This window comes from Thamnophis sirtalis, unplaced genomic scaffold (genome assembly GCF_051295495.1).
Source record: "Thamnophis sirtalis isolate CommonGarterSnake01/CBP01778 unplaced genomic scaffold, rThaSir2_p1.2 scaffold_15, whole genome shotgun sequence".
Classification (NCBI taxonomy): Eukaryota; Metazoa; Chordata; class Lepidosauria; order Squamata; family Natricidae; genus Thamnophis; species Thamnophis sirtalis.
Genome location: NW_028261395.1, coordinates 14,832,492 through 14,859,461, shown reverse-complemented (window position 1 = coordinate 14,859,461; position 26,970 = coordinate 14,832,492). Strand labels below are relative to the sequence as shown.

The window sequence follows — 26,970 nt, the reverse complement described above, 5'->3', positions numbered from 1 at the left end:
TTGAAACAACATGGAAGGGATTTTGCATCAGAAAAGGATAAATTGCTTAGGTCAAGCTATGTGGGAAGAAGTTTTAGGAGAGGTGGGGTCTGTGCTCTTGAACCTATCTTTCTCTCCTTTCCAGGTGAAGCTTTGATTGTCTCTGGATCAGAAAAGCCTCTGGCATTTCCACCTTCTGAGAATGCTTTAAATTCTTCCAACTCTTCTTCATGGTTAGAAGCGGTCAGGGGATTGATTCAGCCCATGAATTATGGACCTCCTGCTCCTGCTTCTGATGCTGCTGATGTCTCAGCCAGTCTCTGGGAAGCTTAGAATGAAATGTGCTATCAATTTGGAGCACCAGGATGGGCAGAATCCATGGACCTATTACAAGCCAGGAGACCATCTCATTGGTATAGTCACAACTGAAAAAACAACATCGCCTATAATGTTGCCTTTCAACAGTGTTCCTACTATTCAGTCTGATCCGTAAGTCATTCAGGGTGATGGATCTGCAACCCCTCCATTTGCAGTTCTAACTCTCTCCTTCTTTTCCTTCTTATTTCATTTATTCCTTTTTTTGTTAAACTTTTTATTTTGTTTATGCAAACATAACATCCTTACAACACATTTCACCTTTTACATAACTGTTGTGTTTCTTTTATCTGTACATGTAATTCTTATATAACTGTACTTATATATATACAGTATTTTTCAGAATATAAGATGCACCTTTTTCCTCAAAAAAGAGGCGTCTTATACACCGAAACTGTCTCCCGAAACTCCGCCCACTTCACCAAAATGGCTGTGCATAGCTTGTAGGAGGCTTTCAGAGAGCTCCTGGGGGCTTGGGAGGGCAGAAATGAGCAAAAAAGGGGCCATTTCTTTGCTCAATTTTGCCCCCCGCAGTCCCCAGGAGCACTTTATAAGCTTCTTAAAGGCTATTCATGCCTCTCTTTTTTTTTAAAAAAAGGGCACATTTTTGTGAAAAATGGGCCATTTTTGGGAGGCTTGCAGAGTTCAAAAACTTTTTTTTAAATTCAAAACCTTGGTGCATCTTTTTTTTCCCCAGCAGATTTTTATTGTTTTTTTCTTTTCCATAACATCTTACAATCATCACATCAACATTGTTATATCATCATACCTGTACATATCAATCTTATTTTGCTTCTGTATTTATATACATTTATCTATTGTTTCTTGGCTGAATTAATTTTATTCCTGTTTTGCAATCATTTGCACCAATTATCCCACATTTCATAATATTCAGACTTCTTTGTTTTTAATTTTAGTGTTAACTTGTCCATTTCTGCACAATCCAAGATTTTATGAATCACTAATTCGTCTGGTTGAATATTACTTTGTTTCCAACATTGGGCAAACGTTATTCTAGCTGCAGTCAGAACATGTATTAGTATGTATTTAATTTTCTATATTTCCTCTTGGTTATTCCCAGCAGAAAGAGTTCGGGTTTGTATTCTATTTGTTCCTCTGTAATTTGTTGTACGCCTTTCCAAATTTTCATCCAATATTTTTGAGTTTCCGGGCATGTCCACCATATATACAATACAATACAATAACAGAATTGGAAGGGACCTTGGAGGTCTTCTAGTCCAACCCCCTGCCTAGGCAGGAAACCCTAAACCGTTCCAGACAAATGGCTATCCAACATCTTCTTAAAGACTTCCAGTGTTGGGGCATTCATAACATCTGGAGGCAAGCTGTTCCACTGATTAATTGTTCTGACTGTCAGGAAATTTCTGTCAGGAAATTGTTCTAACTGTCAGGAAATATTTCATATTCTTTTGCATCTTTATTGTATCTCGATTGTACCAATCTATTTTTATATTTTGCTCCTTTAATTCCTGATTTGTTTTCAAATTCCTCTGAATGTCTAAAATTTCACTGTTTCTAACCATTTTCGATAGATCTAGTGTATTGGGATGTGTCATGGCTTCCATAGTGGAAAGCCATGTTGGCATTTTCATGTAGTGTTTTTCTCTAATTTTATTCCAAACCTGTAATATATGAAAATATTTTTGTTTCTTTTTTCCCTCTTCCCATAAGAAGAAATGCCATCCCTTTGGCAGATCGTGGCCCTCTAGTGTTAATATTCTTTTATTTTATTTTAAATTTATCCAATCCCTGATCCACGTTAACACGGCTGCTTTATAATAAAGCTCCCAGTCAGGGAGTCCCATACCACCTCTGCTTCTGTCATCCTGTAAAGCTTCCAATTTTATCTTGGCTTTCTTCCCTTGCCATATACATTTTAATATAATCTTATTCAATTCAATAAAAAAACTTTTTCTCTCATTTTATCGGTATTGTTTGAAATAAATATAGAAGTCTTGTTAATACATTCATTTTTATCACAGCTATTTTGCCTAATAATGACAATTGTAGCTTCCCACATAATTCTAGATCTTTTTTTATTTGTTGTACTAATTTTGTATAATTATTTTCTTTTATAGTTGAGCACTTTGCAATTAGCCATATTACAAGATATTTAACTTTTTTGTCACTTGCAGTCCTATTACCCTTTTTAATTCTTTATTTTGTTCTTTCTTCAAATTTTTAGTTATCATTTTAGTCTTTTCTCTATTGATCTTTAACCCTGCTACGTCTCCATATTTTTCTAATTCTTGAATTAAACTACTTCCTGTTTCTAGCGGATCTTCTATAATGAATCCCTAATCGTCTGCAAAGACCTGAATTTTATACTACTCTCTTTTAATTTTAGTTCCTCTTATCTCCGAATTTCATCTAATTCTTATTAGCAGACTTTCAAGCGCCAGGAAAAAGAGCAGAGGTTATAGTGGGCAGCCTTGCCTTACTTCTTTCATTATTTTGAAGGTGTCTGTACTTTCCCCATTTAATAATATATTTGCCCTTTGGTAGAGTATATCGTTTCTATTCGTCTTTCAAATTGTCCCCCAATTTCATATTCTTAATTTGTTGTATCATGAATTCCAAATTTAAATTATCGAATGCCTTCTGTGCATCCAGAAAAACAAGTGCCACTTGTTTCTGTGCATGCACCTCATAGTACTCTAAGATATTGGCTATTATTCTGGTTTTATTCCTAATTTGCCTTGTTGGGAGAAATCCGTTTTGGTCTGGATGTATATAGTCATTTAGTAGTTTTTTTTTCCCATCTCTCTGCTATTATTGTTGTGAATATTTGATAATCGGCATTCAGCCATGAGATTGGCCTATAATTTTGGATTTGTTTTTTATCTGCATCTTCTTTAAATATTAATGTAAATTCCCTCCATGAATCTGGGATTTTTGCTTTCATCAATACCTTATACATCTCCAACATCAAGGGTTCTATCAAGTCATTCAGTTCATCTAATATTTTATACCAGTGATGGGCAACCTTTTTGGTGTGGTGTGTCAAAAATCGGCAAAAAATCGAGCATAACTTGCGTTGTGTGTCACTTCGACAAAAACATAATTTTGCGCAATTTATAGTTTAAACTACAAAAATGTATAATTGCAATATATAATTGTATTTAATAAACCAAAAACAAATTATTTAACATACCTGCTTAGTAACTTCTTTGTTCATCAGTCGATTTCGTATGTTGCCCTTGATATTATTGAACTTGTTTGGGGTGCCATGAACCAGGGCTGTGGAGTCGGCTGTGGAGCCTTTCATAAATTTAAGGATGGAGTTAGATTGGCTCTTATAAAGGTGTAGCTTCCTGGAAATGTATTCCCTCCTTTCATCCTCACTTTTTTCCAAGAGCTGGGAATGATTAGTTTCAAAATGTCTATTTATATTCCACGTTCTGCTTACTACCGTTTCAGTACATAGAACGCAAAATGATCTACCATTTTTTTCTATAATGCCATACATCTTGCTTCATGTCTCTTGAAAGGGTTGGCCACTACCACTGCCACTACCACTCCCTTTACTTAACCTTTGTTTTTTATTTTTTGGGTGCTCCATCAGTGGGCCAGTGACAGCAGATAGAATTATAGATAGCCAATTAGGGGTTAACTAGCCTAACAAGCTAACACAACCTCCCCCTCACTTATCTCAGTTATTGTGGGTAATTACAAGTCCATGGCACCCCAATAGTTGCTGCTAATGGCGCTCACAGTTCCCGTTGGCACTCCGCTGTTCCCTGCTGTGGTGCGGTCGTAACCGACAGTCCCAGGAGTAGACTCTCTGTGCCGGCCTGACTGGAGAGAGGCGCGCACTGTTTCCGCGCTCCTCTCCTGCGGGTCCTCCCTCGCCGCGCTGATGACGTGTGTGCGCACGGCACACACGCCTTACCAGCAGCCCCTGCGCTCAGAAAGGGGCTGCGGCGATACAGTAAGTGAGTGAGTGTGGGCGGGGGAGATCACACGTCCCGCCCCCCCTGTTCCTCCAGCACAGATTCTTTCATCCTCGACGGCCGTGCAGGAGCCGAGGATGAATCACATTAAATCCTGTGCGTGTCACCCCAAATGGCTACGCGTGTCAGCACTGACACGCGTGTCATAGGTTCGCCATCACTGTTTTATACCATTCTGTTGGAAATCTGCCTGGGGCTGGTGTTTTATTATTTTTCTGTTTTTGGATCGCCTGTTTCAATTCTAATCTTATTATTTCCTTTGACAACATTTATTTTATGTCCTCTGTTATTGATGGGCTTTCTTCTCCATTCAGATATTCCTTTATTTGTTTTCCATCTACTTGATCCTCTTTATACAGATTCTCAAAATATTTATAGGCAATCTTTTTCTTCCCTTTCATTGTACGTTGTAATTCACCATTTTCCTCTTGAAGTTGATATATTAATCTCTTTTCTCTCCCTTTTCTCAATGTATATGACAATCACCTCCTCAGTTTATTTGCTTGCTCAAAGGAGTTTTGTTTTGTTAATTTTAGGTCCTTTACCATTTTTTCCTGGTCTAACATATTTAATTTATGTTTTGCTAACATCCAATCCTTCCTAATTTTGTCATTCTGTGGCTTATTTAGTAATTTTATTTCTAAATTTTTAATTTCCTCCTCTAGTATTTTCTGTTGTGCCCATATTTGTTTCTTTTTGCTGAATACGCTATAATAATTCTGAGGGAATAAGCTTTTGTGGTGTCCTATAGATTTTGTATAGATGTCTGTTCTTTTGTATTTTCCTTAAGGAATAACTCCAAATCATTTCTACATTTTTGAATATATATTTTTTCTTTTAATATTTGCAAATTTAACATCCATCTTCATCTATTTTTTTTTACTTTTCCAACTTATTTTAATAGGGTTATGATTTGCCCACATATTTAGTAATATTTCTGCCCCAATTTCCCCATTCATCCATGCCATATCAATCTGTGACCAGGATTGATGTGGATTGGAGTAAAAGGTAAATTGCTTTTTTTTCCTGGTTCCATTTTTCTCCAAATATCAATCAAATTTAGCTCCTCCATCATCTCAAAGCAAGTTATTGGTAATACTTTCTTTTTATTTTTAGTTTTTTTTTGTCATTTACATAGTCTTTTTTACTGTCCACTATGGCATTATCATCTCTTATTATACAGATATTCCTCACTCCAATTTCTCTATTTTTTTCGTTTATTTTTTTATAAAAGACCTTCTGATTTTCATTAGGTGCATATATTGCTACCAATAATACCTATTTTTGGTTTATCTATATCTCTATCATTAATATTCTTCCCTTTGGTTCTGCATAAATTAAAATTGTCTTTATCCCACCTTTAACATATATCACTATCCCCTTTCTCTTTTCTTCTGCTGATGCTATATATAATTTTCCTAATTTAGGATATTCCAGGTATTTTATATCTTGTTTTTTAACGTGTGTTTCCTGTAAGCATATTATATCTGCCTTTTGTTTTGTTAATTTTGCCCAGATACGCTTTCTTTTTGTTGGTGAATTTAAACTGTTAATATTTACTGACAATAATTGAATTTCCTCTTCCATCCCCCTAATTCTCTGCCTGTCTTTCTTTTTTAATTAACTCTAATTTCTTTTTTGACTCCTTGTTTTTGGTCTCACTTCCTCTTCTCTCTGTCGCTCTTTCTCCTCCTGCCTACTTTTTCCTTGTTCTTCCTTTATTCTCTGTTGTTCTTCCTGGCTTCTAGATTCCAACTCCTCCGTTCCTCTTCCGGGCCTACTAGTTGCTCATATAAATCCTGTGCCTTCTTCAAATTATCAACTTTAATCCTTTTCTCCTGCTAAGTTACCAGCATCCTTCAGGTACCAACCACCTAAATAGTATATCTCATTTAATCAGTTGTGTCACCAGAAATCGATAGTCTCTCCATTGCTCCCTCACTCTTCATGGAATTTGTTTCAGGGTTTGTATTTCTTTTCCTTTGTACACCATCGGTTCATCTCTTGTTATTCTATAAATTATATCTCTCACTTTTCTCTAGGCAGTCGGTGTCTTCTGGCATAATTGGTGCTTACCCTGTATATATTGTCCAAATCATTTAGAATTTCATGCTTGTCTCTTTGTAACATCTCTGCTATTAATCCCGCCATTATCATTTGTAGATCTTCCTCTTTTGTCTCTGTTATGTTCTGGAATCGGAGATAAAATGCTGCACAATCCATTTCCAGATGGACGAGGGAGTCTTCTAAGTTTTTGCTCGATGTTTTCATCTGCTGTTCAACTAGCTCTAATTTCTTCTGTTTGTTCTGTTCTTTTTTCTACCACTTTTATTGACTGTTCATTTTTTTCCAGCGTTTGTTGTATTATTCCCATTTTATCGTCTAATTTCTGTGTGTCATTTTTAACTTCATTTTTCATTTCACTCATTCATATCCATTTTCAATTCACTGTGGTTTTTAGTTACTGCTTCTTGGAGCTTAGTCATAGTTTCTTGGATGGTTAGCAATGCTACCTGCACATTTTGGATATTCGACGCTGTATTTTGTTTTTCCATTGTAGCCATTCCTTCTGTTGACCTTTGGAATGCTGGAGAAGCAGTCAATACTGTTGTTGCTGGATTTACAGTTGTCTTTTTCCCAGCTTTCAGTGATGTTGTTGTGATATCCAACATCTCTTTTAAAATTTTATCTTGTTCTTTTAATATATTATATATGTTGTCCCAAAGTAACATCCAATTTCTCGACTGTTGTTTTTATTTCAACTTATCTTTTTTAAATCTATCAATATTCTTTTTTTCTCTTTTGATCACAATCCCAAATTTGCTACTAATAGGCTATACACTGTTTCACTAGGTATTACTAGGTATGACTGATAATATAATATATTTGTTTTGCTGGTTTTTTTAATTACTCCAAAAAAGAATGTTTTTTTAAAAATAATTCCTTAATTTAGCTTATTCTATCTATATTAATCCACAAACAGTAGTCCTAAAGCAGTATAAGAAATTTAAATAATGTCTATATATATCTCTAAATTATTCAATAACAACCGGTAATAATAAGAAGGGAAAAGTAAAGAGAGAAAGAGAAACACAGAGAGAGGAAGCCTCAATACCCATTTATACCAACAGTGCTATATCTTAAAAGTGCAATTATTTCATTATATCCTTAATGTAATTACTGCAATTAATTCAAATAGACATTTATAACTACAGACATATATATATATATATATATATATATAGATAGATAGATAGATAGATAGATAGATAGATAGAGAGAGAGAGAGAGAGAGAGAGAGAGAGAGAGAGAGAGAGAGAGAGAGAGAGAGAGAGAGAGAGAGAGAGATGATAGATAGATAGATAGATAGATAGATAGATAGATATCCACAAGCTTTCCATTTACTTGTTAATAAATATAAATATAGATTTGAGTACTTGTTTATAGGTATTGTAAATATTATATATAAATATTGTATATAATTGTAACTTAATTGTTTAAATTCTATTTATCATAACCTACAAATTTTTCTTAGGTATATCTTTTAATAAGTATTTCACCAAACTATTAATGCAGTCAATTCATTCAACACCTTTTCTTTTACATTTTTTAAAGTTCTGGGTTGAATTACTTTTCTTTTCAGTGTTTGCAAAATTGTCTGCTCTAAACAGTTCTAGATAGTTTCAGCACAGCTGTTGCATCAGCCTCTTCCCCTTCCACTTCGTTGTCCTCTTCTTTTTCCTAACTGCTATCCGTCAGCTGCCGCCCCCAAGCACACCACAGCTCTCCAAGTCCTCCTTCTTTCTCAGTTTCTTTTCCTCCACTTGAGTCTGTATGAGAGTCAGTTCATGCTCTTTCTTGTTGTTTCCCTTCCGATCGCTCACTTACACCAATTAGTTCTTTTGGGCTGGTATTTGCCTCTAAAAGCTGCCACTCTCGCTCCTACAAGTGGCTGCTTGGTTATAGGACTCTCGCCTAATCTCTAGAGACTCATTGCTTTGCCCGTTCTCCTCTGCGATCTTCCTTTTCTGCCAATGCTCACTGCTGTTTCCACTTGCAAGCCGATCCACTAATCCTCTCAATGACACAACAAGTTGGTTAAATTCTTCTTTCCCCTTTAAGATAGTTTGTCGAAACTTCAGGTTCACCACTGAAACAAGGCAGACTCTTGCATGCTGGATTAAAAAAGTATCCCCACGCTGTAGCAGGCAGTTGCCCTCTGCCTCGTTACTCCTAGGGTTTCCCTACTCCCCCATGTATTTCTCAGCGTACCCCCACAGGGGTCCTCCAAATGAGTAGATTGAGATAAGAAATCAGAACCTTGATCTTCTTCCCCACACTTGTCCCGACGTCACTACCGGAAACCCCACCTTGGTGCGTGTTATACTCTGGTGCGTCTTATACTGCGAAAAATACGGTATATATACATATTTTATTTCATATATCTTTTCTCTTCATTCTATATATAACAACCTTTATATACTTTTAAATCATCTTATATCCATTTCTTCTTGTTTATTTGCTACAGTCTATTTTATATTTCTATCTTTTATTCATTTTCTGGTTTTGTAATTATTTTGTGATTTGTTGATCTTTCTTCTTTTCTTTTTTGCTTTCCTACTTTTCTCTCTCTTTCCTCTAGCTAATTATACCATAAGTCCCATACTAAATAATATTCAGATTCTTTTTCGTCTTTTAATTCTTTTGTAAGCCTATCCATCTCGGCAAATTCCAATATTTTTTTAATTATATATTCTTCTGTTGGTATTGGTATTGGTATTTTATTATTTGTATGCTGCCCTTCTCCGGGAGGACTCAGGGCAGCGAACAATTCAAAGGGGGAAAAAAGGGGGGAACATAAAAGACAAAATACAAATAATAAAAGTGGACAACAGTCGCACAACCATACATGTCGAGAGGGGAGGGAACTCATCACCCCCAGGCCTGCTGGCAAAGCCAGGTTTTGACGGCTTTTCAGAAGGCCTGGAGAGAGGTGAGGGTCCGAATCCCTGCGGGGAGTTCATTCCAGAGGGCCGGAGCTGCCACAGAGAAGGCCCTCCCCCTGGTAATAGCCAGGTGGCATTGGCTGGTAGATGGCACCCGGAGGAGGCAAACCCTGTGAGATCTAATGGGTCTGTGGGAGGTAATTGGCAGCAGGCGGTCTCTCAAGTACCCAGATCCAATATCATGAAGGGCTTTATAAGTTACGACTAGCACCTTGAAGCGTATCCGGAGACTGATTGGTAACCAGTGCAGCTCATGGAGGATAGGTGTAATGTGGGTGTACCGAGGTGCACCCACGATCGCTCGCGCGGCTGCATTCTGGACAAGTTGAAGTCTCCGAATACTCTTCAAGGGCTGCCCCATGTAGAGCGCATTGCAGTAGTAATGTATTTATGTATGTATTTAGGTATGTATTTATTTTTCCAATTTTGCCCAAATAAAATTCTCGTTTCAGTGGTTATATGTAACATTAAATATCTAATACTTTTCTCGTAATTTCCCTTTATAATTCCTAGCAGAAATAATTCTGGTTTTAGCTCAATTTTGGGTGTGGTGATCTCTTCCAGCAAGTCTTTTATTTTATTCCAATATTTTTATGCAGATGTGCAGGTCCATCATGTATGATAGTACCATTCCATGTTGTTGCTTGCACTTCCAACATATAGGTGCACACTCCGGGAACATTTTTGCAATTCTTGCCAGTGGGAGATGCCATCTGTAGAACATCTTAAATGTGTTCTCTGTATGCTGTTGCCATCGTTAATTTATACTGTGTTTCCCGTTTTTTCCCCTTTCTGCCAATTCTATAGTATACCCAAAATTTGTCACGCAATTATTTCATTTATTTCTATCTTGCATGATTTTCCTGAATAATTTCAATTTCCATGGCTTTCCTCTTACCATGGAAGAGACTCAGATCCAAAGACGAGGCTGAAAAAACCCTGAAAGAATTCTAGATTATTTTCCTTTCCCACTTCAATCCTGAGTTCATCACTTGAATTCTGACTTTTGTTTAAAATAGTGATATGCAACAGTTGTAGTTGCCTCAGACCAGCCTATTGCAGTATTTTTATAATTGATCAGAAAGAGGTTTACATTTTTTAAAAAAAGCATATTTTGTTACTCTTGATAATAATTTGAACATTTTTCTACAGTATACTTTCTTTAGATTTTTTATACACCTTACAATTAATTTTCATCTTTCAAGTGGTGAACAAGAATTCCCAGCTCCTGCACAATCTCACACTTGGCTACAACATCCATGACAACCACTTGAGCCCTTTACGCACTTCAGATGCCTTGCTGGACATTCTCTCCACTGGAGAAGCCAATGTCCCCAACTACGGCTGTGGAAGGAAGGACAACCTCTTGGCTCTTCTTGATGCAGCTGACAGGGACATCTCCATCCAGGTGTCAACAATAGCAGACACCTACAAAGTCCCATGGGTTTGTGTGTGTTTTCTCTAACTGGTAAAGTGAGTGGTGGGGTGGGTGGGGGACGAGGTCCAATATCTTCTCCACGAAATTCAGGAGGTGTTTTTCTCCATACTAGCAAGTATGTTAACTATTTTTTTCCTATTATATTCATGTTCAAATTCATCGTAAAAGGCCTGAAGAGCAATAAGGTCCCAGGAGAAGAGTTTCTACCAGTTATTCCGCTATTCAAAAAACATCCCTCATTGTAGGACCCTCTATTGGCAATTACAGTTAGGCGCACATATATGTCACATTTCTCTTAAGTAAATTTGAGAGTGGGTAGAAAAAGAAGACAGGGCAGAAGAACAAGAACATTTTAGGGAGAGTTATATAAATTTGTATAATAAATTAATAATTTAATATTGACAAAAATTGTCTTGAAATAATTACAAAATATGTCAGTCAGATAAACCACTTTTTGCTGGCTTTATATATATTAGTGCAGCATTTGACACAATAAATGGTGAAATGTTATGGAGGAAATTGATTGCCCTCAAAATGGAGCTCAGCCTGTAGGCCCTGATCCCAGCCTTTTCTCCAAGCCCTTGTTTGCGAGGGAGATTTGAGCTCAATGGAGCCCTGAAAAGAAAGATGGATACCTACCAGGGTGGGGGGAGCGAAAGGTGCATATTTGAACCCTTGTTATTCAGTCTAAATATTAATGACTCACCTGCACTAAGGAAGGATCCTGAAGTCTTCATGTCTAATGTGCTAAATGCATATTGGAACACCCTGACTTACACTGATAACATGAGATTACTATCACATGTTGGATTGTGTAGGCTGTGAAAGAGTCTTTGATCATGTTGTCATAATTCTCTGATCATTAATAAATCAAAGTCCAAAGTTTTGGTCTTGGAAAATGACATCATAGCCACAGATGGCTATTCAATGGTGAGCAATAGAGCAAATTAACACCTTTGCTTACTTGGGGAAGTTTTCTCTGAGACTGAATCTTGCATCCCTCATCATCAAAGGAGCTCATTTAGAGGAAGGACATGAATGAATCTAGTGCTTAAACTAAAATCAGGCTGTATTAGTATTGGTTTAAAATTAAAGCTATGGAAACTGGCAGACTCCCAAAATTGTATCTATCAGAACAGACAAATTTCACTTAAAGACCAATCTTGGATGGTATAAATTCTATTAGGAGCTGAAGTAGTGGTGAGTTCTGGATTCCGCTGCAACCAGTACGTTTGCAATGGGGGCCTGCACACAGCATGCGCGCACACGCGCATGCGTACTTACCTCTTGTGACACCTCTGCAAGCCTCCGTGACACTCTAGCTGCTCGGCGTAGTGTCACGCAGGGTCTGTGCACTCTGTGCGTGTGCATGGAAGTGCTGAAGAGCTCAAATAAAGATAAGGAGCTGGGGGGGGGGGGCTTCCAGAACACTGTACTGGAGCTGTACCCGGTGCTCCAGCCAGGCTCCGGTATGCCCGTACCGGGGCATACTGCCTGCAACCCACCACTGAGCTGTGGTCTCCCTGTCTCTTGTATAGCTGGAGAAGGTAAAAAGATGCTTCCACAAAGAATCTGGGCTACTGAAGCAGAGAAAAACGTTGCAATCTTCAAAAATAACATTCAGCATGGCCCTTTATTTGAATAAAACACTTCATTTGAGATTTGCACATGTAAGTCAAAGTGTGATAACATGTAGGGGTGGTACAACAATATGATTTGCATTTTTAATGTTATTCTTTTTTACTTTATTTTTTTCTTATATTCCATTTTTATACAGTCTTGTTAATATTCTCTTAATATTTTAAATGATGGCTAAACAAACTGTTCTAATATGTGCATCCAAATGAAGTTGGATTAATTTAAAGCTAATTTTTTGGGCCTGATCCAATTACAACATTCCTCATTGTATTTTTCCAGTTCAGAGATAACATTGTTTCAGAGGCTCTGAGTGATAAAAGGAAATTCCCCTTTTTCCACCACATGTACCCCAAAGAAGGGATCCAGTACCCAGCAATTGTCCAACTGCTCCTCCATTTCAGATGGACGCTGATTGGCCTCTTTGCTTCAGACACGGAGAAGGGAGAGAATTTCATGAGGATTTTTACTCCTATGCTTGTCAGGAATGGAATTTGTGTGGTTATATCACAACAATTCTCAACAACTGGACATACAGCAGCCCTCAGGGATTCCCTCTCTAAGTGGAGACAAGTCAATGTCTTTGTTCACTTCCTGGAACTTGATTCCATTAAGGTCAGAATCCTTCCTTTCCATTTAGCAATTCTGCGTTTGCCAGGACCCATTGAAGGGAAAGTCTGGATCCTCACAAATTTTCAACTGTATTCAATAAAAAAGCACAGACTTCTCAAATACATCCATAGTATTTGGAACTTTGGTATTTTTGAAAAAGAAAGCCCAAAAGATGATGCCTTTGAACCCCATTTCTTTGTGGAAGATCAGTTTGAAGACCATTATTTTCACTGTTCTCTTTCAAAGCCTGTCTTTTCTGTCAAAGGCCGCAGAAGATGCATTCAGAAAGCCCCACTGGAGACCCAGGAGAAAAGGAACAGAAGAAGGTTCACAAGTATCTACGAAAATTACAGTATCATGAAGACTCTGGCCCAGGCCTTGAATACTGCCTATTCTTCCAGATCAAGGAGGAGAAGGAAGGAGGGGGAAAAGATCTTGGGGTCTCCAAGGCTGCAGCCATGGCAGGTATGGGGGTGCTGATATGGATCTGAGTTCTTTTGGAGAAGGAATCCTGAGAAGAAGGAGGGGAATCAACTCAACCTACTGATGCTACTAAGGTTGGAGAGATTTGGCCAATCTAATTGCTGAGGGGATACCGTAATGCTCCAAAGAATAAACACCATGGCAGATAAATTTTCATATCCAACAAGGCTGTTATGCATTTTTAAATAAATCCCTGTATGTATGGTTTTGTGATCAGCATCATGCAATGTTACCTTTATAAATTTGGAGGAGACTCTTTGACCATCTAGCCCAACCCCCTCCTCTCTGTAGGAATCCCAGTTGAAGCTTCTCTGACTGATGGCTGCTCAGTCTTTGCCTTAAGACAGACATGTCAAACTCAAGGCCCACAATGTGGTTAGATCTGGCCTGTGGAGCCATCTGAGATACAGTGAGGGACCAGCCCCAACCGTCCCCTGCCCTGCTTCCATCTGCATGCAGTTGACATGTGATGAGCACTTTCTTGACCCCCAGGCTGACCATGCTCTGGCATCAGGTAGCTGCCACGCTGCCATGCTCCCCACAGAATGTAGAACCCCAGCAGTTCTGCCACTTCTATGGCTTGCTCACAGGCCCCATAGCCCACAGGCAGAAACTTTCTCCTCTGTGCTTCCACGTGCAGAAACATCGTCCTTTGCCTCCCAAATGCCAAGGATGTCTGGGATGAGGAGAAGAACCTCTCCTTTGGGTGAGCTGTGCGCGCGCACACACACACACACACCATTCCAAACTTGGAGACTTTTATCCACATCGGAGTTTACAAACTGACAATCATGCCTGGCTTGGGGAGAAGGCCCTCTCTTTCCTCTTTGCATAAAAGTCCCCACACTTGGAAAGTGGTGTATGTGCATGAGGCTGCACATGTGTGTGTGTGTGCATGCGCATGCATGTGCTTGGCTGCCAGCAGTTTGGGGAGGTGAGGAGCTTGTGGGGCACCAAACTGTCCCCACGTCAAGTTAGCTGGTGCAATGTATTCCATCCTGACCCAGCTGCCCCGAGACAGCCACGGCAGCCCAGGGGTGGGTTCCTGCCAGTTCTAACCTCTTCTATGGAAGAGCTTCCACAAATCTTCAGTGCCTTTTAGAACCGGTTCCAGCAGCCTCCCCCCGCCCGTCCGCACATCATCAAGATGAAGAGCAAAAGGAGGAATTCTGGGAGTTGAAATCCACAAGTCTTAAAGCTGTCAAGTTTGAACACCCCTGGTTTTTTTTTCTAAAGGGTTAGGGGTGGCAAGGGTCTTGTAACTAGACAGCTTTAAGACTTGAGTGCTTCAAATGCCAGAGTTTCTGAGCCAACATTTTGGTTGCTAAGCAAGAGCGTTGTTAAGTGAGTTTCACATTTTACAAGTTGGCTACTCCCACCCGGTCACATGACTGCCAAGCCACTCCCATAAAGCAGGCCACACCTACAGAAGAGGTCCTAAACAATTTTGAAACCCACCACTGGCCACACCCAATGGGTAATATTGATACAGCCACACCTACCCAGCCATACCCATCTGGCCACTATGAGTCGTCATAGTGTTTCCTGCTACTGGCCCTTTGAGGACAACCATGAGGCTGATGTGGCCCTCAGTGAAACTAAGTTTAACCATCCGTGAAGGGGAGACTGAACTTCTCTGCTTGACTGGCTCAGCTCCAAAAGGGCTCCTTCTTTCAGCATTTCCCCCCTCTCTGTCAGCCAGAATCTCCTCTCTTGTCCCTGAGTTCATGTTACCAGGACTGACTTTCTGGAATAACTGTGAAAAGATTCCAAGCTTTTGTCTGAGCATCTTTCAGTTCGACTGAATCCTCCCTTCTCCCATTGAGAGATTTTGTAAGTTGGAGAAGCTGCTCCCAGACTTCTTTCTTTCCACTTGCGTAGAGCAAGATGGCTCTTCTCCTCCTCGTCTTTCTTTGAGGCCAAGAGCAGCTCCTTTGAGCTCTTCCTTGGCTTCCTTGCCTGACCCAGGTTTTGTGCAAGATCTTCTCCAAGTGTGGGGCCTCCAAGGGGACCTGGGATTTGAGTTGGGGTCTCTCCAAACCAGGATGCTGATTTCCTGGGAGTCTGATGGATGTATTTGCCTTCTTTCCTGCTGACTCACATTCAGTTTGCAATCATCTAGTATTTTGATATTGTTTTATTAAACACACTTATTAAGTTTGGTATCCCTCATCTGTCTTCCACTGCCTTCATTAATCTTATATGAGATACTATAGTTTATCAGGTCATAAAAATCAGATATTTTTCCACTGCTTTTTATTCATACACTCTTTTCTACTAGGGAATCAGAAATAATTCCTTAGAAACTTGATACTCTTTAAAACACATCAAATTAGCTTTATGTGAGAACTGTAATAAATATTGCATCAAATCTTGAATTACAGAGATTTATCAACTCTTCTGTATTAATGACAGCATAGAAAAATGGATCACCAAGGACAAATTATTATTCATATCTACTCAGTGTTATAAGAAACATTAAAAAGATTAAAAATTATTTGAGTACAATTTTTATGAAGGTTTTATCCACTTAATTATACCATTGATCCTTCACTTAACTAAGTTTCTAGTCACAGCACAAAATTGTTTATTAGTACTTTACTGAAATCAATTTATATTACAAGCATTGCCATAATCTGGGAGAATTGCAGCTTCAGATATATGAACTTCTGTTAAAGTAGCATTACAATAAAGTTGAGTTAATTCATCTGGTGATGTTTCCTGTCTGGTCTACCAGGGAGAAGATTACCCTGACAACTTTCTTATTGACTAATCCACCTTTCTGATAATCAACCTATTGTTTCCAATGAGTTTGAGATTATTCATAATCTCTTTTTATCTGTTATTCATTTTATTTGTCATCTGCTCTAGAAGGTTCACTATACTTGACCAATTGTATCAATCATATTTTTCCAATATATGTCTTCTCAGTATATGATTGACAAATCTTGCTGAACATTTTTTCTTTGCTTTTAATGATAATGTTCTCCTAACTAAGCATATTTGAAAAATAGAAAATTGTAGAAGAAATATTCAAAACTGTGACAAGAAACAAAGTTTTCTGCATTTCAAATTCTTGGATGTTTCAATACTAGTTTCATCCCTTTCTGGACAAGAACGTGTTTTGCAATCTTTCCCACTTTAAACTCTACTTGGACCAAAATGGAGAAATAGCAGCAGATCTGACCATTCAGGGCTTCTTGGTTCTCCCAAAGGAGGATGCCAGGCAAGAGATTCTGGGGATTATTGAAAGACAGAGACTTGTTATCAGACAAAATACTCTTACACAGTTTAAGCTGCTCAACAAGGTGGGTGAAATTATGGTGCCTTTTCCCTGTTTTCCAAATCCCGAGGTCCCATTTCAAATGAGCTCAGTCTTGTCCCCAGGGTGGTTGACCTTCAGGTTGAATTGAATGTGGGGAGTAGACACCTGATAGTTTTCTTAGACTGCTTGGAAAAGTTTCAGTGTTATTCCATTTTGTAGCATCTACAATTAAGTATCTCCATCAGAAACCAGAAGGGCTGTGGAATGGGTAGCCAACTGCTTTAGCTTTGTTTGCTTCTTGTACACAAATAGCAAAGAAGGCAAATCAGTTGACCAGTGCCTGAACTTAGGTTTGGACAGGTAAAATTAAATCATGATTGGATGGAGGTCCTTTGGGTTTCATTGTGAAGAAGTTTCATCATGTCGTGCTTGGAGAAATTGTTCATGAAAGGACAAGTTCATAGTCTGGGATGTTCTTCCACAGACCAGACCTGGTCAGTGTTATCCATGTCTCCCTTTCACACACACACACACACACACACACACACACCAGAATAGAGCAATACGCCTTATGCTCCTAGGAAGGAGATCCAAGGCTTTCAGTTCATATGAAATCACCATGCCTCCTGGCCCAAACAACTGAAGCACTGAAACAATACTTTGATCCAAAGGAAAGCCATTCTTCATCTATGAAGTTACAAGGGAGAAATTGAAAAGAAATGCTAGATTTGGCCTTTGGCTTGTAAGAGGATCCATTTTGAGGAACACTTTCTCATGAACTCACCTCCATCTCATCTCACTCCAGTTCTAGAAACTAGGGAGTCAGTTCTGGTCTAATTTCTCCAGTATGATAAACACAAAAATTGAAGAACTAAATATGCAAATCAACAAAGAACATCTCCATTAAAATTGGCAGTCCTAATTTCTCAGGAATATTTCCTTTGTATTTTAAATTCAAGGCAGTGTTGGAATACTTCCAAAGGAGAGGAGCTTTGAAATGCTTTATATACTCCAGAAGAAAATGTACCAGATCATACTGGTCAGAAGTTTATTTCTTCATCACAGTCCATGATGAGGAAGTACTGGCTTTCGCTTACTGTTTCAATCTTTCTTCAAATTCCATCCACTCAGATTTTATTAAATAGAAGCATCTTTATTGCTATATGATATGCCACAAGCAAAAGGGAGGAATTAAGTGAAGAATATGCTGTAATTGCATCTCCTAAAATTATTTTGAATCACTTAGATATTTCAGATTTTCCCTATTGAATCCTAGAGACTACTTGGGTAATGTCCACATCTACCTCCATTTTCCATGGATAGTGAGTCTAACGCATTTTCTTTGCCATTCCGTTTTTTTCTGCTCAGTCCCTGCCTGAGTCCAAATGTGTGGAAAGTTGTCATCCTGGATTTGTCAAGAGGGCTCGAGAAGGAGAACCATTTTGCTGCTACGACTGCGTTGCTTGTCCAGGGGGGACCATCTCCATTCAGGAAGGTGGGTCACACTGGAGGAAAGGAAGTGGGACTGATTCATTAAATACATCAAATAATAAAGATTCCTATGATAGTTCTGAACATCACACAGGAAATTATTTGGGTCCGAATTGTTATCTCATTTTCATAGACAATTAAACAAAAAATGCTTTTTTAAAGTCTTATATTTCTTATCTTCTCTCACTGGCGGTTCTGGACAATCCTCCTGGTATCACTTGTTGTCCAAATAAGGTATTTCTTGAAAGGTAAAAGGAGAGAATAGTAAGGGAATATGTTTCCCCCCTCAGATATAGAAAAATGCACCAAGTGTTCAGATGATAAATATCCAAATGACAAACGAGTCCAATGTATCCCCAAAGTTATAACATTTCTGTCTTATGAAGAACATCTGGGCATCATCCTGGCCTCTTTTGCCCTGCTCTTCTCCTTAACCACAGGCCTTGCCTTAGTCATCTTCATTGAATACCGAGAAACTCCCCTTGTCAAAGCCAACAACCGGGACCTCTCCTACATCCTCCTGGTCTCCCTCCTGCTTTGCTTCTTGTCTCCTTCTCTCTTCATTGGTCAACCAAGGAAAGCCACCTGCCTTCTCCGGCAAACAGTTTTCAGCATCATCTTCTCAGTTGCCATTTCTTCTCTCTTGGCCAAAACCATCACGGTGGTGCTGGCTTTCCTGGCCACAAAACCAGGAAACCAAGTGAAGAGATGGTTGGGGAAGAGCTTGGGCAATTCCATCATCCTGTCTTGTTCTGCTGTTCAACTTGTCATCTGCTCCATCTGGCTGGGAGTTTCTCCCCCCTTCCCTGACTCTGACCTCCACTCCCAGCCTGGAGAGATCATCCTGCAGTGCAATGAAGGGGCTGTTGTCATGTTCTACATCACCTTCAGCTACATGGGCTTCCTGGCTGCCATCTGCTTCACGGTGGCTTTCCTGGCCAGGAATCTGCCTGGGGCCTTCAACGAAGCCAAGCTGATCACCTTCAGCATGCTGATCTTCTGCAGTGTCTGGGTGACTTTTGTGCCCACCTACCTGAGCACCAAAGGGAAATACATGGTGGCTGTTCAGGTCTTCTCCATCCTGGCCTCCAGTGCTGGTCTGCTGGTCTGCATCTTCATTCTCAAATGCTACATTATCCTTCTGAGGCCAGACCTGAACACGAAGGAGCACCTTACAGCGAGAATAAATGTAAAAGCATGAGATATAACGCCATTATGATATTGGAAGAATTGCTAAGTTTTCTTTTATTTGAAAGAAAATATTATTATTTTTCTAAAATAGTATGCAGTAATCCAAGAAGAATATATGTCTATGTTTGTTTAATCCCCTTCCCTTTCAACTCAATAAATCTTAATAAAGAGAACTCTGTGAAGGTCATTCAGGAGAATTTGATGTTCAGCAACAGCCAATGAACCTGATGCCTTATAAATATAATTGGAGCAGGTTTTCCTACTGACAGAGCCAAAAAGTGTCTGTATGTGAGAAAAAATCCAGAGGAGGAAAAATAGCAGTATGGAAGCTGTGGGAAAGAACCTCCAGTCATGTTGTTTGATAATCTCTGTGAGAACCCATGAAATCCCCAAAATGATGCGAAATGCAGGGTTTCACATGCTTTCCGCTGGGGAGGAATATCTGCACACCTATTCAATGGTTCCTCCTTGATGTCCTGATGAAACCGACTCTAGAGAAAGTGTGGATCACAACAGCTGTCTGGGATTTCACTTTGGGGTCATTTTCTAGTTCTGTATTTTTTTTCCTTATTCAAGAAATAGAGCAATATCTGACTATATTCAGGTCCTTTAATTGTCCACTCTATCACTTGTACCTAAAGCATTTTACGGTTCCTTTTCCAAGCTTGTCTTGTCTGTGAAGGGCTGGAGAAGATGCCCAGAGAAAGGGGACCTCCAACCACAGAGTTTGCTGATTAATTAGAAACCAATTTTTATGTTTCAGAATGGTTATTAATTGTGAAGCGAATCCCTTTGCAAATTCCATTTTTAGGGGGTAAGAAAAGCTCTGATGGTCAGTCTCAGATTCTCAATGAGCACAGAGAGGCCTCTGATTCTCCCATAAGCAGAAGGAAGAGACTTTGCCCAACATGCAACCGGTGTTTCCCCAGAACTGAACTTGCAGTTCAGACAGAGAAGGAGGCGGCTGGATGGAGTCAAGGAAGCAATCAGAATGAGCTTCAATGGACTCCAGAGGGACAGGACAGGACAGGACAGGACAGGAAGGCCTGGAGTTACGTGATCCATGTGGTCAGGATGGGTCCGACAGGACTTCGCAACTAACAACAATTGTCACCAGGCACAACTTCTCACTTCCTACAGAGGAAAGCTGCTTTCTGCCGCTTCCCCCTTGCTCCCCTCTCGCCTCGCCGAAACACATAGCCGTGGCGCCCAACCCCTCGCCTGCCCCGCTCCCTCGCACCCACCTTGGCCAGCGCCATCTCCCGACCGCGGCCTTGCCTTCCTCCCCTGGGGCTGGCCGTGCGAGCCAGGAGCTGAGCAGGTGGGTGCCCGGTTGGGCTTTCTCCCAGCTTTGCCGCAGGGGTGGAAGGGAGGGGGCTTCCTGCGCCCCTTCCCTCCTGAGCCTCCTCAGGGCTCCATCGAGGAGAGCGGCAGAGGGTGGCTGAGAGTAGTTGAGAGAGGGAGGGGCATCCTGGGTGGACTGGCGGGCGGCCTCCGGAGGTCCGAGCCCACGCGGGGCCTGTAGGGGTTGCGGGTGTGTGTGTGTCCGCATTCGGCATCTCCCCGCAGAAGTCTGCAAGGCAGGCAGGCGAGGCAGCCAGGCACCGGCGGAGGAGGGCGGCGGGGAAGCTGTTCTTGGGAGGAGCGGATCGGCCAACGCCGGGCTCCGGGGATGAATTTCTCTCCCTTCGGGATCGCAGCCGTTGGGCTGGGGAGACACAGCCGGAGGAAGGAGAGGCCAAGAGCAGCGGCAGCAATAGCGCAAAGTTGGGACTTCTTGAAAGGGGAGGGGGCGCTCGGAGGGAAGCAGAGATTCTCTGGGGGGGGGTACAGATGTCAAAGTCCCTCCTTTTGTTACCTGCGCCCAGGTAAGCTTACAAGAGCAACAGCATCACTTGGAGCGTTTCATCAGCTGTGTATTTGAGGTCTCTATTCTCCCCCCTCCCTTCTCAAAGGGCGCCCCGACATTCCCCCCCCCAAAAAATTAATCCCTTGCCCGCTCTTCGTGCAACCCAGCACTCCTAGGGCGGGGGTCCTCCTCCCGGGCAGCTGCCTGCTGAGAAGCCAGTGGAGAGTCAGCCGAACTCCCCCCCCTCCCCAGGAGAGAAAAAACCCCTTTTTGCCTCTGCCTTTCCCAGCGGCTGTTGCGCTGAGGCCCCTGAAGCTCCCTCCTTCTTCCACAGCCAGGGAGGGTGGGCACCTCCAGGTCCTCCTCTTCCTCCCAATATTGTCTCCGGTGAGAGCCAGCTGGAGACCCTCCACACAGCCGTCCCTCCACCCTGAAGCACTTTCCACCACAGGATTCAGCAGCCCCCCTCCCCGGTTATTTAGAGACCCCTGCCCTGTTCAGAGGGGTTTGTGCTTTGATGAGGTCACTAGAAGGAAGCCTGTTTCTCTAGACCAGTGATGGGCAACCTTTTTGGCGTGGTGTGTCAAAAATCGGCAAAAAATCGAGCATAACTCGCGTTGTGTGTCACTTCGCCAAAAACATAATTTTGCGCAATTTATAGTTTACACTACAAAAATGTATAATTGCAATATATAATTGTATTTAATAAACCAAAAACAAATTATTTAACATACCTGCTTAGTAACTTCTTTGTTCATCAGTCGATTTCGTATGTTGCCCTTGATATTATTGAATTTGTTTGGGGTGCCGTGAACCAGGGCTGTGGAGTCGGCTGCTTCCAGCTCCACGTCCTCATCAACATGCCGCTCCAGCCCGCCCCTTCTATGAATATTCCTAGTGACGCGAGGGCTGCTAATAGCGCTCACAGTTCCCGTTGGCACTCCGCTGTTCCCTGCTGTGGTGCGGTCGTAACCGACAGTCCCAGTACAGGAGTAGACTCTCTGTGCCGGCCTGACTGGAGAGAGGCGCGCACTGTTCTAATCACTGTTCCCGCGCTCTTCTCCTGCGGGTCCTCCCTCGCTGCGCTGATGACGTGTGTGCGCACGGCACGCATGCCTTACCAGCAGCCCCTGCGCTCAGAAAGGGGCGGCGGCGATACAGTAAGTGAGTGTGGGCGGGGGAGATCACACGTCCTGCCCCCCCCCCGTTCCTCCAGCATAGATTCTTTCATCCTCGGCGGCCGTGCAGGAGCCGAGGATGAATCGCATGAAATCCTGTGCGTGTCACCCCAAATGGCTACGCGTGTCAGCACTGACACGCGTGTCAAAGGTTCGCCATCACTGCTCTAGACTAAGAGCATGGGGGGAGGGGAGAAAATGCACGGGGGATCACTTGATTGGCGTCGGAGCGGGGCGCGTCCTTCGCGGATGGGAGGCTGGAGAATGTAGAGAGCTCAACTCTGCAGCTGCATTGAAAGTTCCGCAGTGATGCCGGCGCTCTTCTAACCTCACCTGGACGCAGGTAAAAAAGGGGGCTGTGGGCCCTTCCCAGAGGCAGGAGAAAATCCGCTTCCCTCCCACCCGCAGCTGCTCCGGACCTTCCCCAACCTCCGGCATAGAAGCACCAAGCCGGACTCCGTTTGGCCCCAGCCTGAGGCAGCGCAGCCTCGCAAGGAGAGGAACAGGTGAGGCTGACCGGAGCTGGAGTCTGGTGAGAGTCGACCCGCTCCTCCCGAGAACCACTTTCTTGCCGCCTTGCTCTGCCTCCACACACCGACACCATCCCCCATCTCAGTAGCCTCGTCTCCCTCCCTGCCTGGTTGCGTCCTGCGGGGAAGCGCCGAGTGAGGCTGTCGCCCCGCCGGAGGATCCCGAATCGGCTCTCGCTCCCCCCAGACCCCCTTTCCCCTGCCTGGGGCGCTTCTCCCTCGCCTGCCCGTCGGAGGTCTCTGTGCCCGGCTACTCGTCGGGGTCCCCGCAGCCTCTGGAGACGGAGCCCCGACGTGGCCCGGGAGGGAAGAAGCGCAAAGCTGCCCACAATCCCCGCAGTTGTGCAGGGAGGAAGGCCGTACAGACGCCCCCAACTCCGCGCCCCTCTCGCTCCTGCGCTGCCACCGGGTTTCCTGGAGAGGCTCCGGGACAACCCCCGGGGGGGGGATAGGGCCGGGAGAACGGGCGGGAGGCAGAGCGGAGTTCAGAAGGGACGCCGAGCGGACGAGGAGCCCGGAGAGAAAACGAGACAAGAAAGCCAATAAAGAGAAATATTGGCTCGAGAAAAGAGAGGAGAGTTAAAGAAAGGGGACGATCCCAGTTCCACCCACTTCCTTAATGTCCATGGAGCAAGGCAGGGGAATTGGGGGTTTTGTAACTTGAGGGGTTCCCTCTTGCGTGGAATCCTAGCGAAAATGCCAAAGAACAGCAGCGTTTGGGACACCCTTTTATTCAGAGAAACAAGCAAAGGCCTAAACATGAAGAATGCAAGAGAAAAAGCTCCCTGCCTGTCTTTGCCTGAAATCCATCTCAATCCTGCAGAGACCCAGGAATTCCTCCTCTTTACTTCTCTGATGAAGCTTCCCATGTTTCGTTTGGAATCCAATTGACAGGGAGACAGATCGATTAAAAGAAATCATTACTCAGGTGTTTAATGGCATGATAGTATTTATCTGCTTCTTTTTTAGCTTTGCTGGCTTCAGATTTCAGCCTTATAAGATAAAATAATTGTAGCAGAATTGATCAAATGGCTGTCCGGTCTCCTCTTCAAAGCCTCCAGGGATGGAGCCCCCAGAGCTTCTGGAGGGAGGCCCTTCCACAGGTTAATTGTTCTCCCTGTCAGGAAATTTCTCCTTAATTCTAAATTGAGTCTCCTGGATTAGTTTCCACTTGTTCTGCTTCTCCTGCCTTCAGGTTCTTTGGAGAAGAGCTCAACCCCCTTCTGTTCCTTCCCATCCTTATCTTCATTAGCCTAGAATATATTCTCAGTTCCTGCCATGGTAATTGTGTGTGTGTGTGTGTGTGTGTGTGTGTGTGTGTGTTTGTGTGTGTGTGTGATTTTGTTGTCTGCAATCTAGTTGATTTTCTCACAAAGTGGGTAACTCACTTGGGCACTTCAGAAACGTGAAAAATAAAAAAATATCTGAGACTCCCCCTCCTCTCTGATCCCCCCTCCCCCTCCCCCCCTGACCTTCCCCCTCAGAGCTCCATGCAGCTTCTTCTCCAACAAGGTCTTTGCCCGTCCTCGGTTTACAGTCGGAAGCACCTGCATGATTGGGGTCCCTCACTCCCCCAGTCTCCTCTGGACCCCTCCTAGAGGCCAAAAGCCAGAGCCAGACCACCCTCATCTCCCCAAGCGTTGGACTGCCCAGCAGATCAAGGGAAGGGCTGGAGGGCAGAGTGGATTAACTTCTCCATTTGCACCCAGACTGACCAATCCTAAGCCAATAGGAGCCCCCCCCCTTGTGATCTCCTCTCCTCTCCTGAAATGCATCGGGTGTCTTTGTCCATTTCCCTGGGCTCAAGATGACCGCCGAGTCTAACTCTACCCACTGCCTCAGACATTCAGCCAGACACGGAGTTCCCCACTGATGTTTCCAAAACCATCAGGAGCCCCTGTGGATCCCCCTGCGAGACCCCCAGAGTGGAGAAATCTCCCCTTGCTTTTCTCCCAGAGATTCTGAGAGATTCTCTACAGATCAGGATCTGTTTGATCTCAGTCCCTCTCTGGAGTTGTAGGGACTTCCTGGCCAGCCTCCCCTTTTCCTTCCCTGCACTGATTATTGTGGTCCTTGGATTCACATCTGGGGCTGTTTCTCTTCCCACCCAGGAGGAAGAGTTTTCATCCTCTCCAATTTCATCCTCTCCCTTTCTTCCTCTGGCTGTGGAGGCACCAGTGGGGACCCCGGACCCCCTCCCAGCCCTGGGACACAGTGGGTTACTCTGTTTCTTTGGGAAAGATTCCTTCCCCAATCAGAGTCTGCCTGAGCCCCATCATCCACTTCCCTCCCTGTCTAGGATCAGCTCAGGTAATTCTTCTATTCAGACAATAGGAAAAAGAGCCTCTGGTCAGTCTCTGGTTTTCAACACTGAAAGGTCTGACCCTCCGAAGCCAAATTCCCCCTGATTTCTTGGACACCTCTGGCCATTGCTCAGGGCCTGGGTGGCTGAGAATTGGGGTAGAAAGAACCACGTACAATCCACAGCCAGAAGAAAGACTCAGACACAGATTGTGACCTCACACACAATCCTCAGTGGTGCCTTTATGTGGTGTCAGGAAGGCACATGGGATCAATTTCACAACCCTCACCCTATCGGGGTGCCGCATTTGTTGTCCCTGGTGGCAGATCAAAGATTGTGAATCCCACTCCTGACACCAGTTTCTGTGGAATCAAACACAGGAGGACCCAAAAAACCAACAGTCAAAATTCACTGCAGTTGTTATTTATTCAGTGTCCACTGGAGGAATTTCCCTCCCGAACATAGCAGGACAGATTCGCACAAACAAAAGGATGCACTCAAATTTATACATTTCAGGGAAAAAGGAGAAAATGATAATTATCAATATGCAAATCTAATGGACAATATAACCATAGATATTCATAATCAAGGTACTTTCATGGCCACCCACTGTTACTATCCTCAAGAAAGAGATACCAGTTTGGATAAAATCTATTGAGAAATGAGGGCATAAAGGTTGCCTCATGCATTAATTCTTTATTTCTCTTGTTAACACATTCTCATTCCTTCAAGAAATTGGTTTCCTCACAATCTTCCAGACAATCTTTATTTATTTGAATAAAAATCATTGCTCCACTCATGTATGGAGAATAGCTTGGAATTGTAATCCCTTTGTCTCACATTTCCACATTTCTTCTGCTTGTAAGCTGCTCCTTTGTGTTCAGGTCTGGCCTCAGAAGGATAATGTAGCACTTGGGGATGAAGATGCAGACCAGCACACCAGCACTGGAGGCCAGGATGGAGAAGACCTGCACAGCCACCAAGTATTTCCCTTTGGTGCTCAGGTAGGTGGGCACAAAAGTCACCTAGACACTGCAGAAGACCAGCATGCTGAAGGTGATCAGCTTGGCTTCGTTGAAGGCCCCAGGCAGATTCCTGGCCAGGAAAGCCACCGTGAAGCAGGTGGCAGCCATGAAGCCCATGTAGCTGAGGGTGATGTAGAACATGATAACAGCCTTTGTTGCATTGCAGGATGATCTCTCCAGGCTGGGAGTGGAGGTCAGAGTCAGGGAAGGGGGAGAAACTCCCAGCCAGATGGAGCAGATGATCACTCCGACAGCAGAACAAGAAAGGATGATGTAGTTGGCCAAGCTCTTCCCCAACCATCTCTTCACTCGATTTCCTGGTTTTGTGGCCAGGAATGCCAGCACCACCGTGATAGTTTTGGCTAAGAGAGAAGAAACGGCAACTGAGAAGATGATGCTGAAAACCATTTGTCGGAGAAGGCAGGTGGCTTTCCTTGGTTGACCAATGAAGAGAGGAGGAGACAAGAAGCAAAGCAGAAGTGAAACCAAGAGCATGTAGGAGAGATCTCGGTTGTTGGCTTTGACAATGGGAGTTTCTCGGTATTTAATGAAGATGACTAAGACAAGATCTGTGGTTAAGGAGAAGAGCAGGGCAAAAGAGACCAGGATGATGCCCAAATGTTCTTCATAAGACATG

At 42.7% G+C, this 26,970-nt stretch overlaps 1 protein-coding gene across 1 annotated transcript in view; it reads left to right on the top strand.

Annotated features, from left to right (window-relative positions):
* The first annotated feature begins 250 nt into the window (after positions 1 to 250).
* LOC148042497 (vomeronasal type-2 receptor 26-like) overlaps positions 251 to 26,970 on the top strand; it is a 78,478-nt gene continuing 51,758 nt past the window's right edge. The window contains exons 1-5 of the mRNA XM_087701906.1: positions 251 to 459; positions 3,124 to 3,152; positions 10,501 to 10,778; positions 12,690 to 13,484; positions 16,598 to 16,810. Of these exons, the coding sequence (XP_087558032.1) occupies positions 251 to 459; positions 3,124 to 3,152; positions 10,501 to 10,778; positions 12,690 to 13,484; positions 16,598 to 16,810 (1,524 nt within the window). The remainder of the gene's footprint in view (positions 460 to 3,123; positions 3,153 to 10,500; positions 10,779 to 12,689; positions 13,485 to 16,597; positions 16,811 to 26,970) is intronic.